Below are 15670 nucleotides of genomic sequence, written 5' to 3' on the forward strand. Positions count from 1 at the left end.
ATATAAACAAGATTGGTGGTTTTACTAGGCTGCTCCATCTTTGTTGAGAATGTTTTGATTTAGGTTCAGATTATACAAGCTGTGTATTTATGTGTCATTTTTTTCCCTCCTTTGTTAATAGTTTTTTCTGATAATTACTTGTAGGCAAACAAGCATGCATTTAGGATCCCTATGCACTGGAGACATCAAACGGAGAAGAAAAGCTGCACCTTTGCCTGGACCTACTACAGCAGGTAAAAGAAAAAGGGCTTGGGGCAAAACACACATATAAAGTTCATAAATCATCAAGAGTAAAATACAGATAACCCTTAATCACTTGCACTGAGGAAGAAGCACAGTTACAAGAAATCAGTAAAGCAAATCATTTGCCTTTGGTGTCAGGATGTATTGTGTGTTCCTTGTGTAGGTTTTTCAGGCCACCAATCACTAAAGTATTTCCTACACACCTGCAAAACTGTGAGATATTACAGGATACAGATACTTCAAAGGCTGTGTCTTTGGCCTCAAGAAAGTTACAGACTTGTTGGAAAAACAAGGCATAAATTGATGAAAAGGTGAATAACCCCAGAGGAAATTAATAGTAATGAATTCACAAGTATTGAAGCAGCCTCAAAACACAAGGCCCATGTGGTAGTAGATGCCAGCGTGGTCATGAATGTGGCAGTCTGGTTTCTACACCCAGCTCTGCAGAGATCTTTGATTTCGTCTTTCCTTGCTTAGACAAGTTAACATTAGAATAAAAAATCTCTCATCATTTCCACCTCAAAAACCATGTCATTCTAATGAGTGTGGTATAGGGAAAACCACAATTTTTGAGCTGAGAGAAGTCACTAGACCAAAGGGGACAGGAAGCCTTCCTGGAGAGGCAAAGACCTGAGCTCGGTAGGGAAGGATAAGAATAAGATTAATATGTATTGCAAGATCTCGTGCAATATACCCTGAGAAAACCATAATTCAAAAAGAGTCATGTACCACAGTGTTCATTGCAGCTCTGTTTATGATAGCCAGGACATGGAAGCAACCTAAGTGTCCATCGACAGATGAATGGATAAAAATGTGGCACATATAAACAATGGAATATTACTCAGCCATAAAAAGAAACGAAATTGAGTTATTTCTGGTGAGGTGGATGGACCTAGAGTCTTTCATACAGAGTGAAGTAAGTCAGAAAGAGAAAAACAAATACTGTATGCTAACACATACATATGGAATCTAAAAAAAACAAAATGGTTCTGAAGAACCTAGGGGCAGGACAGGAATAAAGACGCAGACGTAGAGAATGGACTTGAGAACACGGGGAGGGGGAAGGGTAAGGTGGGACGATGTGAGAGAGTGGCATGGACATATACACACTACCAAATGTAAAACAGATAGCTAGTGGGAAGCAGCCGCATAGCACAGGGAGATCAGCTTGGTGCTTTGTGACCACCTAGAGGGGTGGGTTAGGGAGGGTGGGAGGGAGACGCAAGAGGGAGGAGATATGGGGATATATGTATACATATAGCTGATTCACTTTGTTATACAGCAGAAACTAACACAAAATTGTAAAGCAGTTATACTCCAATAAAGATGTTAAATAGAAAAAAAAAGATCTCGTGCAAGAGCAGTGGTGCGGGAAGCAGAGATAAAAACCTGTGATAAGGGAGCCGACTAGGCCTTAAATGTGGACACACGCACAGGAACAAACAACAATTAACTGTATGGGTTTGTAATTCAGCAAACTGACTATGAGAAAATGCTTTCCACGTAGATCCTTGATCAATTACAAAGTTATTATTACAGTAGTGGCCTATTGCTTGGGGTCCTTAACCATTCATATTTATAAACTGTCTTTCTCAGCTTCATTTAGGAATTCTTTTATAGGAAGAGTTATTTTTTCCAAGATTAATTATAGAATATGAAAATAAGATTCAGATTCAACAGGAGAGTAAGCAGTGAGAAGGGGAAAATACAGGTATAGATAACAGATATGAATAGACAGATATCTTGACATGATGATTTCAAAGGAAGTAAAAGAGGTGAAGCTTAAATTCTGTATTCAGTAGACCTATCCCATAGTTCAGCACTAAAAAATTAAAGAATAACTTAAAATTGGGGCACCCACATACAGTTGTTCGATCCACATAAAGGGCTAAATTATGAACTGTAGTTATAAGTGTAGTTACAAGTGTGATATCTGATCTTCATCCTCTAACTTTGTTGAATTTTCAGAATTTGGAAGTAGGAAATACCTGTGTGCAGAATGTGTTTGTGTTCATGTAGAATAATATTTACCACTTACTGGGTACCTACCATGTACCAAAACCTTATTTTATCTTTGCAACAACTTGATGACTTAGGTGTTACAATCATTCACTTTACACCATAAAATGAAGATTCAGACATGTGTTAGGGTCTTCTTAGCTACCTAAGAAGGCAGAATGATTGAAGGGCAGAGGGAGGATTCAAGCCAATGTCTGCATGACACCTAAACTCATGATCTTTTCATAACATACATATGGCCTTTCTGTAAGAATATATATGTAAAGACCGTCTTATTCCATGTCTTATGCAATTATATATATATCTTTATTTATATATAAATAGACTATTATATAATTTATTTATATTTATATAGACTATTATGTATCTTAAGTGCCATAAAAGATTTATCTAAATTTGCTGTGTAGAAATACAGAACTTTCATTGCAACACTTGTAATACATCTCTTTATACAGGAACATATAGCTACTTTTAGATCAAATACATGTCATAAGTTCCTCAAATCTTTCATAAGGCAAGTATAGGATTCTTTAATATTCCCATTCCAGTTGAATGGTCCCCTGAATTCTCTTATCTTTCAATGATTCAAACACTGGTGGCAGAAATAGTACAAGAACAATCTTAGGAATGTGACTAAAGCACCTCAGAGCCCGCAATAAGGAAGAGAGACTATCAGGGTCAGGTCCTAACACTCTGAACATATGTGAAGTGAGAAGGAAAATGCATGATGGTTGGGGAGAGCATAATGTGATTATTTCTACAGGGTGATTTTGATGATGAAACTCAGTAGCATCAGAGGAAATCATTTTTACAGCATATGGGTATAAACATTAAACTTTAGCCTAAAACATTCATAAGCTTACACCAGCATATTCCAAGTGTTGTATTTCAAAACTTCAGTGATTCTCTTAAGACTCAAGATTTCAATTCTATTACTAGATTATTTACCTAACAGAACATAACTCATAGAAATTTAATGCATTTTTGTAATTAATCAAATAGTATTGGAGTAGGAGGATTAGGTTACTCATTTTTGATGCATTTTTACAATCCATGCATAACCGTTCCTCTCAAAGAGGAAGAGAATGAGGTTACTTAAAAATCCTTAGTTTTAAAAAGAATATCTTCCAATACAAATGAATCAACTCTAAGGTGAAGATTATTCTCCAAATTCAAGTAAGAAATGCTTTTGCATAAATACACTTTGATAATAAGCTTATGAATCCTAGATCATCTTGTCTCCAAAAATTATAGTTTTCAAACTCTGGAATATAGTTAATCACATAACAAAGAATCTTATCTTTATAAGCGTCCAAAGTTGAGTTAGCATGTAGAATTATTTTCAAGAAACTATTCTTGCCATTTTATAGGCCCTTATAGACCTAAAAAACACATTGAATTGAGATGTGTTTTCACAGTTCCTTCTACCTTTAGTCAACATTCAATCTAAGCTGGAAAAAGACAGGTGAAGGTAACACTTTCTGATTTGAAATCAGGAATGAGAGTTAAAAGGCTGACAGTCTGAATATTGTTTGATGATCCCCTCTGATTTATATATGAAATATTATGTCATCAAATAGCAGATTTAGAAAAGATTTAGCAAAAGTTTATCAGAAAACTATAATTAGGCACTTTATAATCCCAAACTGTGTTTATACAACAATTTAAGATGCTAAAGGTAAACAGTTATATACTGTATCCATAATAAATAATATTTTTAAAGATTTAAAGTTCCCTATGAAATTAATAACCCAAAATCTGATCATCTTTACCTGCTAGTGTATTGAAAATTTTACTCACCCTGTTGTAACAATAACACTGAAGCATAATTTAAGAAAGGCTATAGACTAGCCAGCAGTGTTATCGGTTGAACATTTATTAATTGTGACAGGAACACCGAATTTATTTCAGTGCTTTAGCTTATTTACTGCTCTTTCACCTTCGTATTTTGTATTGACAAAGTAAAATGAATATTGATAAGGTTAGGTATTGATTTTTAAACGTATGGCTTGTTCTCTGCCTCATTCAAAGTCACATACCAAAAGATAGTGGAGGTCTCAGTAGCAAAGAATGTAGATTTACTATTATAAAACTGAGAACTGTTGAAGCAAGAAGGTTTGCAGCAGAACGCATTTTATAGTTTGAAAAATGTCATCTGTAAAGGTGAAGAAAAGCAGTGAGCAAAATAGGAATATTATTAACACGTTTTTAAAAGGCCGTCAGCAATGTTGGTTATGCTCTCGTGTTTTTGGTAGAAGTCATAGCTTACTGAGGATTTGATACTAAAAAGATTTAAGTATGTTTATTGAGATATTGTGGCTACCACAGTTTTTAAAAAATGTTTTGTCCACTACGTATTACTAAATTCATTGTTATCCACAATTAGTATTTGCTGTTACTATTTTGCTTTCTATTGAAATATTATCATAGGGAAAGTATTCATCATAAGTAGTAGACGTTCTTCTCTACATTTTAAATTAGAAGTTCGATATCTCAGTATAGATATTGCTGCAGCATAACTGTGTCTTTGTGGGCATGCAAGTTCTTAGCAAGAACACACAGCTTTTTAGCAAAGATCACAGCTTTTTGTGACTTCTCCTCTGCATCCTACTGATATTTCAATAATAAAATAATCTTTATGAAGATTGAAGGCAATAAAGGCAGATTGTAAATCATAATGGGTGAAGGTTTTTAAAAGGTGTGCTTTTAAGTCATACTGAACATAATCAGGAAACGTTTGATGTAACCAAGCTCCTTTTCAAGGTGCTATGTCTCTTCAGTTGTCCAAATTTATCTTATCAATATCAATAATTATATTTTAAATTTACCATGTTAACCTCTTTTCTTTTTTTTTTTTTGGCCGTGCTGGCTCTTCGTTGCTGCGCGCGGGCTTTCTATAGTTGGGGCGAGGGGAGCTACTCTTTGTTGCGGTGCGCGGGCTTCTCATTGTGGTGGCTTCTCTTGTTGCGGAGCACAGGCTCTAGGCGCGCGGGTTTCAGTAGTTGTGGCGCATGGGCTCAGTAGTTGTGGCTCGCGGGCTCTAGAGCACAGGCTCTGTAGTTGTGGCGCGCGGGCTTAGTTGCTCCGCGGCATGTGGGATCTTCCCGGACCAGGGATTAAACCCGTGTCCCCTGCATTGGCAGGTGGATTCTTAACCGCTGTGCCACCAGGGAAGTCCCCTATATTTTTTATTTTTATTTTCTTTTATCACTGGATCTGCATGACCACTGTAGATTATCTTATCTCTTCCAGGATTTTAAAACAGGCAGACTTTAGTTTGGGGGGGTGCGGATTTTTGTTATTCATTTTGAAACCAAACTATATCTAAACATATTGCAAAAGCCTAGGAAGTATGTAACTCTCTCCCTCTTGGATATATGAACCACCTTTCAGTCATGTGTCTCAGTAGAGTCTTAAACAGCTCTCCATTGTCATATGATACAAGAAACACTTAAGAAGGTAAGCACACATGTTAGATAGAAAATAATTGCTGTTCCTGACAATACGAAAGACTAAATAATGAGAAAGTGCTCAAACCACAGAATACCTGGACATGCTGAATAATATATGAAACCATCTCCTTTAGATGCATAGCTGAGACTGCAGGAAAGAAAGAGAGAAATGGTCCCAAGCACCCCCATGCCTATGCCAGTCTTGGAAGCCTTGAGGCTTTTTGGTTAGTGCCCTCATGGAAAGAGAGGCAAGCCGGGGAGCTGGTGTAAGGCTCCTTATCAAGCCAGAACGTCTGACAAGCTCTATCCTCAGGACAGGGCAGACTAGAAACAAAACTCACCCACAAGCACAGGAAAATTAAGAATCTGGTTTCCACCTAGGCTCCAAGTAGAAAACTCTCTGAAGATTTGTAACCAAGAGCCTACCTTCACATATGAGTTTCTAGTTTAAAATGACACCAAGCCAAAAATTAGCATAAAAACTGGTCTTTGAAGCAAGTGCAAAACCACTCTAGAGGTACACACCTTCAACCCCAAGTCTCAAGAACCACCACAAATGAAAACCTACTGAAGATGACCTCACAAACCAAAACTAAAAGAATTCGTTATTAAAACAGATTCAAAGCGAAGAGGAATAACTGAAAAAAGAAAAGACAGATGTGATAAAGAACCAAGTAGAAATTTGAGATTATTTTATTTATTATGAAAATATCTTGAGAATTATAAACTCACTGGATGGGTTGAACAGCACATTAGATACAGCTGGAAAAAAAAAAACTGAGTTTTAAGAGCGATCTGAAGAAACTACCTAAAAGAAGCACAGAGGGATAAAAATATGGAAAATATAAAAGAATAGCCAAAGTACTTGAAGGAGCATGCAGTTCAATATATGTCTGATACAATAGAACTTCCAGAAAAAGTAGAAAGAATAGGGAAGTGCACTATTCCAGGAGAATGTTGAAAGAATTCAATGAAAATGGCAGAATTTTTAAAAATGAAGAAAACTTGAATCTTCATGTTCAAAAAGTACAAGTCTATCGAGAAGTTGTAAATATAAATAGTCATACCTAGACACACTGTAATAAAACTTTAGAACACCAAGGACAAAGAGAAGAACTTAAGGGCAACCAAGGAGAAAAGATATAACCTACGTAGGAATGAAATTACACTGGCAACAAACTTAAAAAGAACGGAGCAATCAGAAAATTAGAGAATATTTTCAAAGTGTGAGATGAAATAACTGAATCATCATAGAGTTTTCTGTACAGTTAAATTATTTCCCAAGAGTGAGGATGAAATTAAGACATTTTCAGGTAAAGACCCATCATTACTAAATTTAATAACTCATGTAGAAGAAAATGGAATCCATGAAAAAAGTAAAAGAATAAAAATCAAGAAGGAGTTGGGAGCAAAGAAACTGTTAAACGTCCATAAAGCTAAACTTACATTGAATGTATAAAAGTAATTATGATGGTGACAATGACCATAAAGAGGATTAATCTGGGTGTATAAAAGTAAGATGGAGCTAAAACTCTGGACAACAATAATATGTAAAATGTGCAGGAATAATAAGTCAGGTATGCATGTTAACGTTTAAAAGTAACCATTCAAAGAATAGAAATATAATATGTAATTTTCAAGCTGTATAAGCAGGCAATGGATGCCAGAAAGGAGGAAACAAAAATGTATAGAAAAAGCAAGGTAAATAGCATTAAGTAATGGTGTAAAAATAATCCAAATATATCAGTAATCACAATAAATGTAAATGGAGTAAATGCATCAATTAAATTCAAGGATTATCATAATGAATAAAAGAACAAAATTCAGTATATGCTGTTTACAATAAATACAACTAAAACATAAATTGTCATTTAAATATCAGCCAAAGAAAGCTAGAGTAGCTGGGTTAATAACAAACAAAGGGAATTTTGAGGTGTTTCAGGAAAGTTGAAACACTCTTCAAACAGACTTGCTATGCTAGTTTAGCAGTTTTTTTCCAGGAGTTTGAAATTTATGGATATATTATAATCTCAGTCATTTGGGAAAATGTGGCAGAAGAAATGACATAATAGAAACTAATGGTGATAGAATATTTTAAGATAAATGTTCAGTGAAAGGGTAACATTAAGACTCAGATGTCCTAAATTCAAGTTCTAACTGGGGCACTTTCTGACTAGTTGACTTTGGGCAGGTGCATTTCCTCTTTAAACCTCAGTTTCTTCTGTAAGTGGAGTCAATAATAACCTTTCAGGTTGCTACAGAAGATCAAAAGAAATGATGGCTACAGAAGCACTGGTAATCTCTAAGAGCTCCACCATTATATTTTAAGTTATCCAAGTATGTCAATGTGTGTACTATGCTGAATATTGTCCAAATGCAAATTGAGAGAAGTTAATATTGCAATTAACATGTAACCCAATTAATTTTTTTAATAGTTTGGAACATCATCTCCACTAAAATTGTTTATTTGCCATTAATTCTCATAGGGAGGCAGTGTAGGTAATGGCAAGTGTGTCGGCTTTAAGAGTAAGCTTAACCGAAGTTTGAATCTTAGCTTAAGATGTGGTAATGGTCAAGTACTTCATCTCTCTGAGGCCCATTATAATTCCTCCCTGCACAACTGTTATGAGGAATGGAGATAACGAATGTCACATGCCTAGCAATTAAACCACATGCCAGGTACGTAGTAAGTAGACCATAAATGGTCCTGATCATATTATAGCAACAAACATCCCTGTGTGCCTTCAGAACAATACAGTTTTATTTTAAGATTTCTTTAGTTCTCTAAAAACACTATTCTTTGATATACAATCATTCCATAAAAAATATGTTTCTGTATAACCAAAACATCTATTAATAAAAACACTCCCTTCTCCAGACATGTCAATACTGACCATGTCCTTCACTCCCTACTATGCAAAGTTTTCATCACTTAAGAAAAAAAAAAATCTGGCTTCCCTGGTGGCACAGTGGTTAAGAATCTGCCTGCCAATGCAGGGGACACGGATTCGAGCCCTGGTCCAGGAAGATCCCACATGCCGCGGAGCAACTAAGCCCGTGCACCACAGCTACTGAGCCTGTGCTCTAGAGCCCACAAGCGACAACTACAGAGCCCACGTGCCACAGCTACTGAAGCCCATGCACCTAGAGCCCGTGCTCCACAATAAGAGAAGCCGCCGCAATGAGAAGCCCAAGCACCACATGAAGAGTAACCCCCGCTCGCCGCAACTAGAGAAAGCCCGCCTGCAGCAAGGAAGACCCAACGCAGCCAATTAATTAAATTTTTTAAAAAAGAAAAAAAACCCAAGAAACTAGTTTTACATTTCATTTTCTAAAAAGTGGCTTGTATTTTTAAGCAGTTATCTATTTGAACTGATTTTATTTAACAAAACTCCCGTGAAAAATGTCTGAAATATTGCAGATAAAATGTAGAATGGTCTGAATTAGGCTTTTCTATATTAAGAAATAATTAAAACATTTGACAAAAGGTAGTAACACCTACCACTTTCTCACATCCCAAACTGTGCTCAATGCTGTTTCTTTTCTTAACAGCAATCAAAAAACCCATGTCCCTAAATTAGTTACTGAGAACAGAGGACAGTATTATAAATTGCAATTCTAATAACGTCACATATAATAATAACAATAATCCTGCCCTTCAGCTGGCTAGTAAAGTAATGGGGAAAGAGGATGGATGGGAAGAAAGAATGAGCATAAGCCATTAAAAGCCTTCTGAAAGCAGGGTCGGGACTGAAGCAAGGCACTAGCTGTTATGTGGGAAGCAGCATGTGTCACCTCCCCTTCCACTGGCTGTTTATCCAACATCAATACAACACTTTAGGAGCCAAATTACTAAACAAGGTGCCAATTAGGCTTGCAGTCAGCTGGATAGATTAGCAGCTAAGAGAGACCGATACAAGATTTTCATCTCTTGCGCCAATTACACCAGTGAACTACCATCCACAGTACACTTTGGAAGATTTGAGGGGAAAGGACCAACTCAGCTGTAATAGATATAAGGGATCCAGCATCAAGGGGGCTGGGAGCAGGAGCTTGCGGAAGGGTTAGGAGGTTCTGTATTGCTAAAATTGCCCGAGCAGGAGGAGAGCCTCCCAGGAAAGGACTTAAAGGATTTAGCACTGCTAGGAACAAAAGAAAAGGAAATTATGGTTGTCGGATGCTGTGCTGAGTCTGAGCTGTTCCACTCCCATGTCTTAATCTCATAAAAGGAGGTTGAGCGACCAATAGCGAGTGGTTGAGCGACCACTGCGCCACCAGGGAAGCCCGGTTTTTTCTATTACGTGTTAAGATACTTGTTTCAATGAGCTAAGAACCAAATTGACAAATCCAAAACCAACTCATTATTGTGGTAACCCAGTTCTCACTCCCTGTAATGAAGTCAGCAAATGGCAACAGTGTATTCTATTCTCAGTCAGAAAATGTACTGAAGATTGAGAATATCAAAATGTTTGGTAAAGGTCTTGCAAAAATCAACTGATGATTACTCTATAGTTTCAGTTATAAAACTCATCAGTTTCGGTTATAAAACTCATCTCTATTTGCAATTTCCTTCTGTAAGTTAGAATCACAAGGAACAACCCACTCGCTATTCCCCAGAAAGCCAGATACAAATTACCAGATTAAATATACTGTTAGTTCAACTCTGACGTTTCTTTTCTTTACTATTATTATATATTTTTACTGTGAGATACATATACCAGAGAATACATCGAAATGTGTAGATACAGTTTTAAAACACAATAATAAATTGGCCATTAGTGTAGCCATCACCCAGGTCAAGAAATAGAACTCTATGTGCTGCGGTCCCATAGATAATATTTTTTGTTATTGTTACTGGTGCTTAAGGAGCCTTCTGTGCCTTGTATCACCATCCTAAACACAATCTTAGAGAAGGAGTAGGACAGAGAATCCCAATTTTGGGGGGGGGTGGTGAGGTGAGGTAGAAGGTGCTGTCATAATCCCAAATCAGGGAGGAAAGATGGATGATGATGGGAAAGGGTGCAGGGAGCACGTGAGTTGGTACCAAAGAGACATCTGACTCACAAGCCTTGGAGAGTAGTGAGTGATTTTGTCAACAACTGCTCATTTCAACCCTCAGACCGTCTAGGAAAACATAGCCCACATTTCAGAGCAGAAACATGCTGGACCCAGGACTGAGCTGGTATGCCACAGGCATCCTGCAGACCTTTGGAAAGGTCTTTATCCCTGGAGCCCTCAGGACGGAATGGTGGGCAAATACTATATCCCTCAAAGTTCTACAACAGACTTTTGGGGAAGCCCCATTACAGGAGACCGTACTGAATATGTTCTCACTAAAACAAAGGTGGTTTTAAAATACTTTCACCCCTTTTCTTCCTACACAATCTTTAATGTTAGTTGCTTGATGATCACTTCTTTAATTGTCAAGGAAGAGTAACCACAAGATGTGACCTGGTAGTTGAGTTTTGATGGCTTTGTGTTATGCCTGTTTTACAGATGAGAAGTCAGAAGCCCAAAGAGGTTAAATAACTTAATCAGCTACTAAGTGGTAGAGCTGAAACTAACCAAGGCCCTTTTTTCATTGATCCCTCTACTACAGCAAGCTCCTTATCCAAAGGTGAATCAACAACCCTCCTGGGTACCTGGTTGAAAGAAAAACTTAGGAAAATGTGGTTTTCTTAGCCTAAGAGGCTCTTCACTTGTGTTCATAAATAACAGTGGTCTTTGGGGTTTGTTTGTTTTTTTTTGTCATTTTCTAATTTTAGGATTTGTAGGAGAAAACGCCCAGCCAATCCTAGAAAACAACATTGGAAATCGAATGCTCCAGAACATGGGCTGGACACCTGGGTCAGGTCTTGGACGAGATGGCAAGGGGATCGCTGAGCCAATTCAAGCCATGCAGAGGCCAAAAGGATTAGGACTTGGATTTCCTCTACCAAAAAGCATCCCCACAACCACTGCCTCCAATTCAGGAAAATCCGCCTAAGAAGAAAAGCAAAGAAGAGATGTTTTACCAGTTGTATTTGCTCTATGTATCCCATTGTTCTAAAATTACAACATAGCTTCTATTTTTGAAGCCGAAATCTAACATCAAAGCCTCAAACTTGTCACTCTAGCTTCCTAGCTGTGTACAGTTCTGCCACAGTGATAGAAATGGGATTCCATCGCAATTCATGGTGCTAAAGTAAAAACCTTTACCTTTTAAAAATTTTCAGCGATTTACATTCTAGGTGTAAAGAACAGCTCAATTTCTCTTATTTATTTTGATCTTGTATGTCAATAATTTCTGATGCTTTAGCTTGATTCATTCATGTGTGTGCTCAATGCCCTGGCAACTGAGCACGCCCACATGTTTCTAAAATGGGATTAGCCGGAAAGGATTGTGTTTCACATCAGCCCTGTCGGTTGTAACTGAAAACACCTATCATCACATCAGTGAAGTCCTAAGCACATCTTTGTTTGAAAGGCTGGCCAATTTCATATTCCTTGAATATGGCTTTTTTGTTAGGATTCTCTAACAGGGTGACACCCGTTGTCTATCCTTGGACAGTGTAGTATGAAGTTCACAGTTGACAAACAGCAATTAATGTTTCCCTCTGACATGTCGACAAAAATAAACCTCATCGTTGTGATCACCAGAGTGCCCTCAACATGACTTTAATGCAGATTTTATAAATTTTACCTCATTTAGAACATAAAATAATTATGGAAAGGAAAATATTTTTTAAATTCACCATGACTGAACTGTAAATTCCATTAATCTAGACTTCCTTCTACCTCTTTTCTTCCCAAAGGTTGATATTTTTTTAAGATCAACTCAACTGTAGTAAACTGATTTTAAATTTTAACCATCAGAGTAAGTTAGAATATCGACTCAATTTATTCGAAGATTTAAGTGGCTCTCCCAAGAATTCAGATTTCTGGCAATGGTCCAGCCCATATACAAGGTGAACAAAAAATGAATGGTACTGATTCACCCTTTCTAACATCTAAGCAGTTACGTTCAAACCAAGCAAAACAAGTCATTTTTACTTTGTGCCTCGTATTGTTATATGGGAATCATCTGCTTCCTAAGGTCAGAGATTCTAAATTGCTCTTAGTTTAGATATTGATTAGTTATCTTCATTATTAAGGACTAATAATAATATTCTCTTTATAATGGCCTTTGTTGGTTGAGTGAAAGCCAAGATAACTCACGTGAATCACCCTTCTAACGTTTTTCTTTTTTTCAACCTTTGTTTTTCTACAGTAGTTTTAGGTTCACAGCAAAATTACGGGAAAGGTACAGAGATTTCTCACAAAGCCCCTGCTCCCACACATGCACAGCCTTCCCTGTTATCAACTTCCCTCACCAGAGTGGGACACTGTTACAATTGATGAACCTACATTGACACATCAAAATCACCCAAAGTCCACAGTTAGTATTACAGTTCACTCTTGGTATTGAACGTTCTATGGGCTTGGACAAACGTATAATGACATGTCTGCACCATTATGGTATCACACAGAGTTGTGTTACTGTGATAAAATTCCTCTGGGCTCCTCTCTAATAGGCTTTTGGAAATTTGTCACTCCCCAAGAGTTTTTTAAAGGGGAGAGAGGAGCATGTGCATGTAATAGACCTGTCCCAGGTGGTCCCCTAAAGAAAACACTGCCAGTTCGGGAGAGGAAGTTCAGCCTGCTATTTGAAAGGCCTAACGGTTTGCCGGATTTCCTTTTAAGTACGCGTTCCTTGTACGAATGATCTTCTTTCCTAGGAGTATCGTGGTAAAAGGACAAGTTGGTTAGGGGACTATAGACTACCAGGTGAGTTGCTCTTATGCTCTTCTTAGGCTATCAGGTGAGCATTCTTATTGGATGAAGTAACCTTGTTGTGTGATTCTTTTCTACAAGTTTGTTACCTGGAAATTCGCCAGTTTTAAAAAAAAGGTTTTTGTTGACTACTCATTCTATCTATGTAAGGGGCAAAACTGTCTATATTCCAGTTTAAAACTTCTTTATGGTAGTATACAGTGCTCTAGGATCTGTTCGAAAGTTTCTTTTTGTTTGTTTGTTTGTTTAATTGCATTGCCTGAAGATCTTCTAAAATCCTAGAATTTTGAAAAGCCAAATGTGGAACCACTGATAACACACAATGAGATTATTGTGAGACTGATTGATCCTAAATTCCTAAGGACTTGACCGTTCCTTTTCACTTTACCATGTTCTAACCCTCACAGTGAAGAAGAACAGACCATATATACCAGCTGTCACGGGGGAACTCCTTAACTAAATATTGCAGCTGTATGAATACTTTTTCTTGTCCTCCTGGACAGGTACCAACCTTCCGAAGCAAACCTTCTCTAAGATATCACTGAGCTTGGGTGTTCTCTAACTCAGCCCCCCAAAACGATTCATCTTTATATTTTCCCCTGATAGAAGAAAGGTCTCAATCTTGACATCTAGTGCCCTCTCTGTGACTCACAGAGGATTTCAAACATCTCTTATCCTATGGAAGTGTTTAACTGTACAGAATACGTGAATCAGTACTCAAAGCAGAGAGGTGGCAACATCCCAAGCATCCCCCCTCTGCTCTCACACAGACATGCACCAGGAGCACATACATCCCTTCACCTTTCAGGGAAATTTAAGAAAAATCAAGGCACACCTGAAGTTCTGCTTGGACCTGAACTGAATCGGAGAAATAAACACAATTGAAAAATGCAATTTGTAATGTAAGTCGAATATCTTTTAAGATATGAAGTTCACTAATTTATGTTTTATAGAGAGTTATAGTTAATTTTTACCAGTTCCTATGCCCATAGAACCCAAAGCATCCAAAGGAATTCATCCTTTAGAATGTATCAATCATATCTCCTTAAAAAGGCGGTTAGATTTTTCTCTTCTTCAGAAAGCCAACTCTTCTACAGTATCGAAAGCCTCATATCAAATTAATTGCTTGTACTAAAAATTTTAGAGAGTACATTGGTCTCTTCCACTACTAGCCAAATTATCCAGTCCCAGCAGTAGCCGAGAGAGAGTGAGTGTGGCTACATTAGCACTTCAACGTTTTGCCTTTATATACGTGTTATACTTGATATTAACCAGATTGTGTGTTGGGGTCATTTCCTTCCTTCCTTCCTTCCTTCCCTCCTTTTTTCCTTCTTTCTCCCCAAATACAATTTTTAAGGCTATGTTCCCCCCTCAAATTTATTTGCTTTTATTTTTTAATTATATGGTACCCCTTTAAAAGAAAATCCGTTGCTAACTAAAATTTGCCAATTAATTGGTCTCTGCATTTTAAAACATAGATTTTATAACACACACTGTTGCTATCAAACAGAAGTTAAGACAAGTAGGGTTAAAGATATGCCTAATGTATACATATAGGTATGTTTACAGGGCACATATGTGTGCCATATACAGACATGATGGCAAAATAATTGCAGTTTATTAATATTCTTATTTTAGCATTGTGAATTGATATTCTTGCAATTAATTGAACTGACAATTGCTTCTCTTCAATATGTTTTCATTTTGAGCAGATATTTCATGAGAGAGAAAAATCACTGTTGACATGCCTTTTAAAACCATTTCCTCCTGTACTCTGTCTTTCTAAAAAAAAAAAAAAGTGACTTAAATTGGTATTGTAAAATGAAGTTGTTTAGCAAAGAATATTTTGGATTTTTTTTCTTTTAGTAGAAAGGTATATTAATAGTACAACAAAGAATGAAAGAATAAACACAATGTTTGAGAATGTTATTTATAAGCAGTCATTGTCTTTGTGCTTTAAATGTTTCCTTCTAAAAGTAATAAAAAATAGAGTTTAAAGGACTTTAATTTTTTTTTTTAATTACTACCCATTGACAACATCAAACAGTGCAGTTAAATTCATTGTTAATCTTTAAACCCTGGAAAATGTCAACATTTTCCAAAAAATTTTAGAGAAAAACAATTGGTAAATATATTTGATTTCA

At 36.8% G+C, this 15670-nt stretch overlaps 1 protein-coding gene across 3 annotated transcripts in view; it reads left to right on the forward strand.

Moving 5' to 3' along the window:
• Window positions 1-15410, forward strand: part of GPATCH2 (G-patch domain containing 2) — a 164647-nt gene extending 149237 nt beyond the window's left edge. The window contains exons 10-11 of one of the 3 annotated variants that reach the window (XM_068541815.1): window positions 145-233; window positions 11480-15410. In XM_068541815.1, coding sequence (XP_068397916.1) covers window positions 145-233; window positions 11480-11700 — 310 coding nt within the window. In that variant the 3' untranslated portion in view covers window positions 11701-15410. Of the gene's footprint in view, window positions 1-144; window positions 234-11479 lie in introns of those variants that run through there. The other 2 variants (XM_068541816.1, XR_011073675.1) reach the window with 2 other exon arrangements.
• Window positions 15411-15670: the final 260 nt, after the last annotated feature.

Source organism: Eschrichtius robustus, chromosome 3 (genome assembly GCF_028021215.1).
Source record: "Eschrichtius robustus isolate mEscRob2 chromosome 3, mEscRob2.pri, whole genome shotgun sequence".
Taxonomy (NCBI): domain Eukaryota; kingdom Metazoa; phylum Chordata; class Mammalia; order Artiodactyla; family Eschrichtiidae; genus Eschrichtius; species Eschrichtius robustus.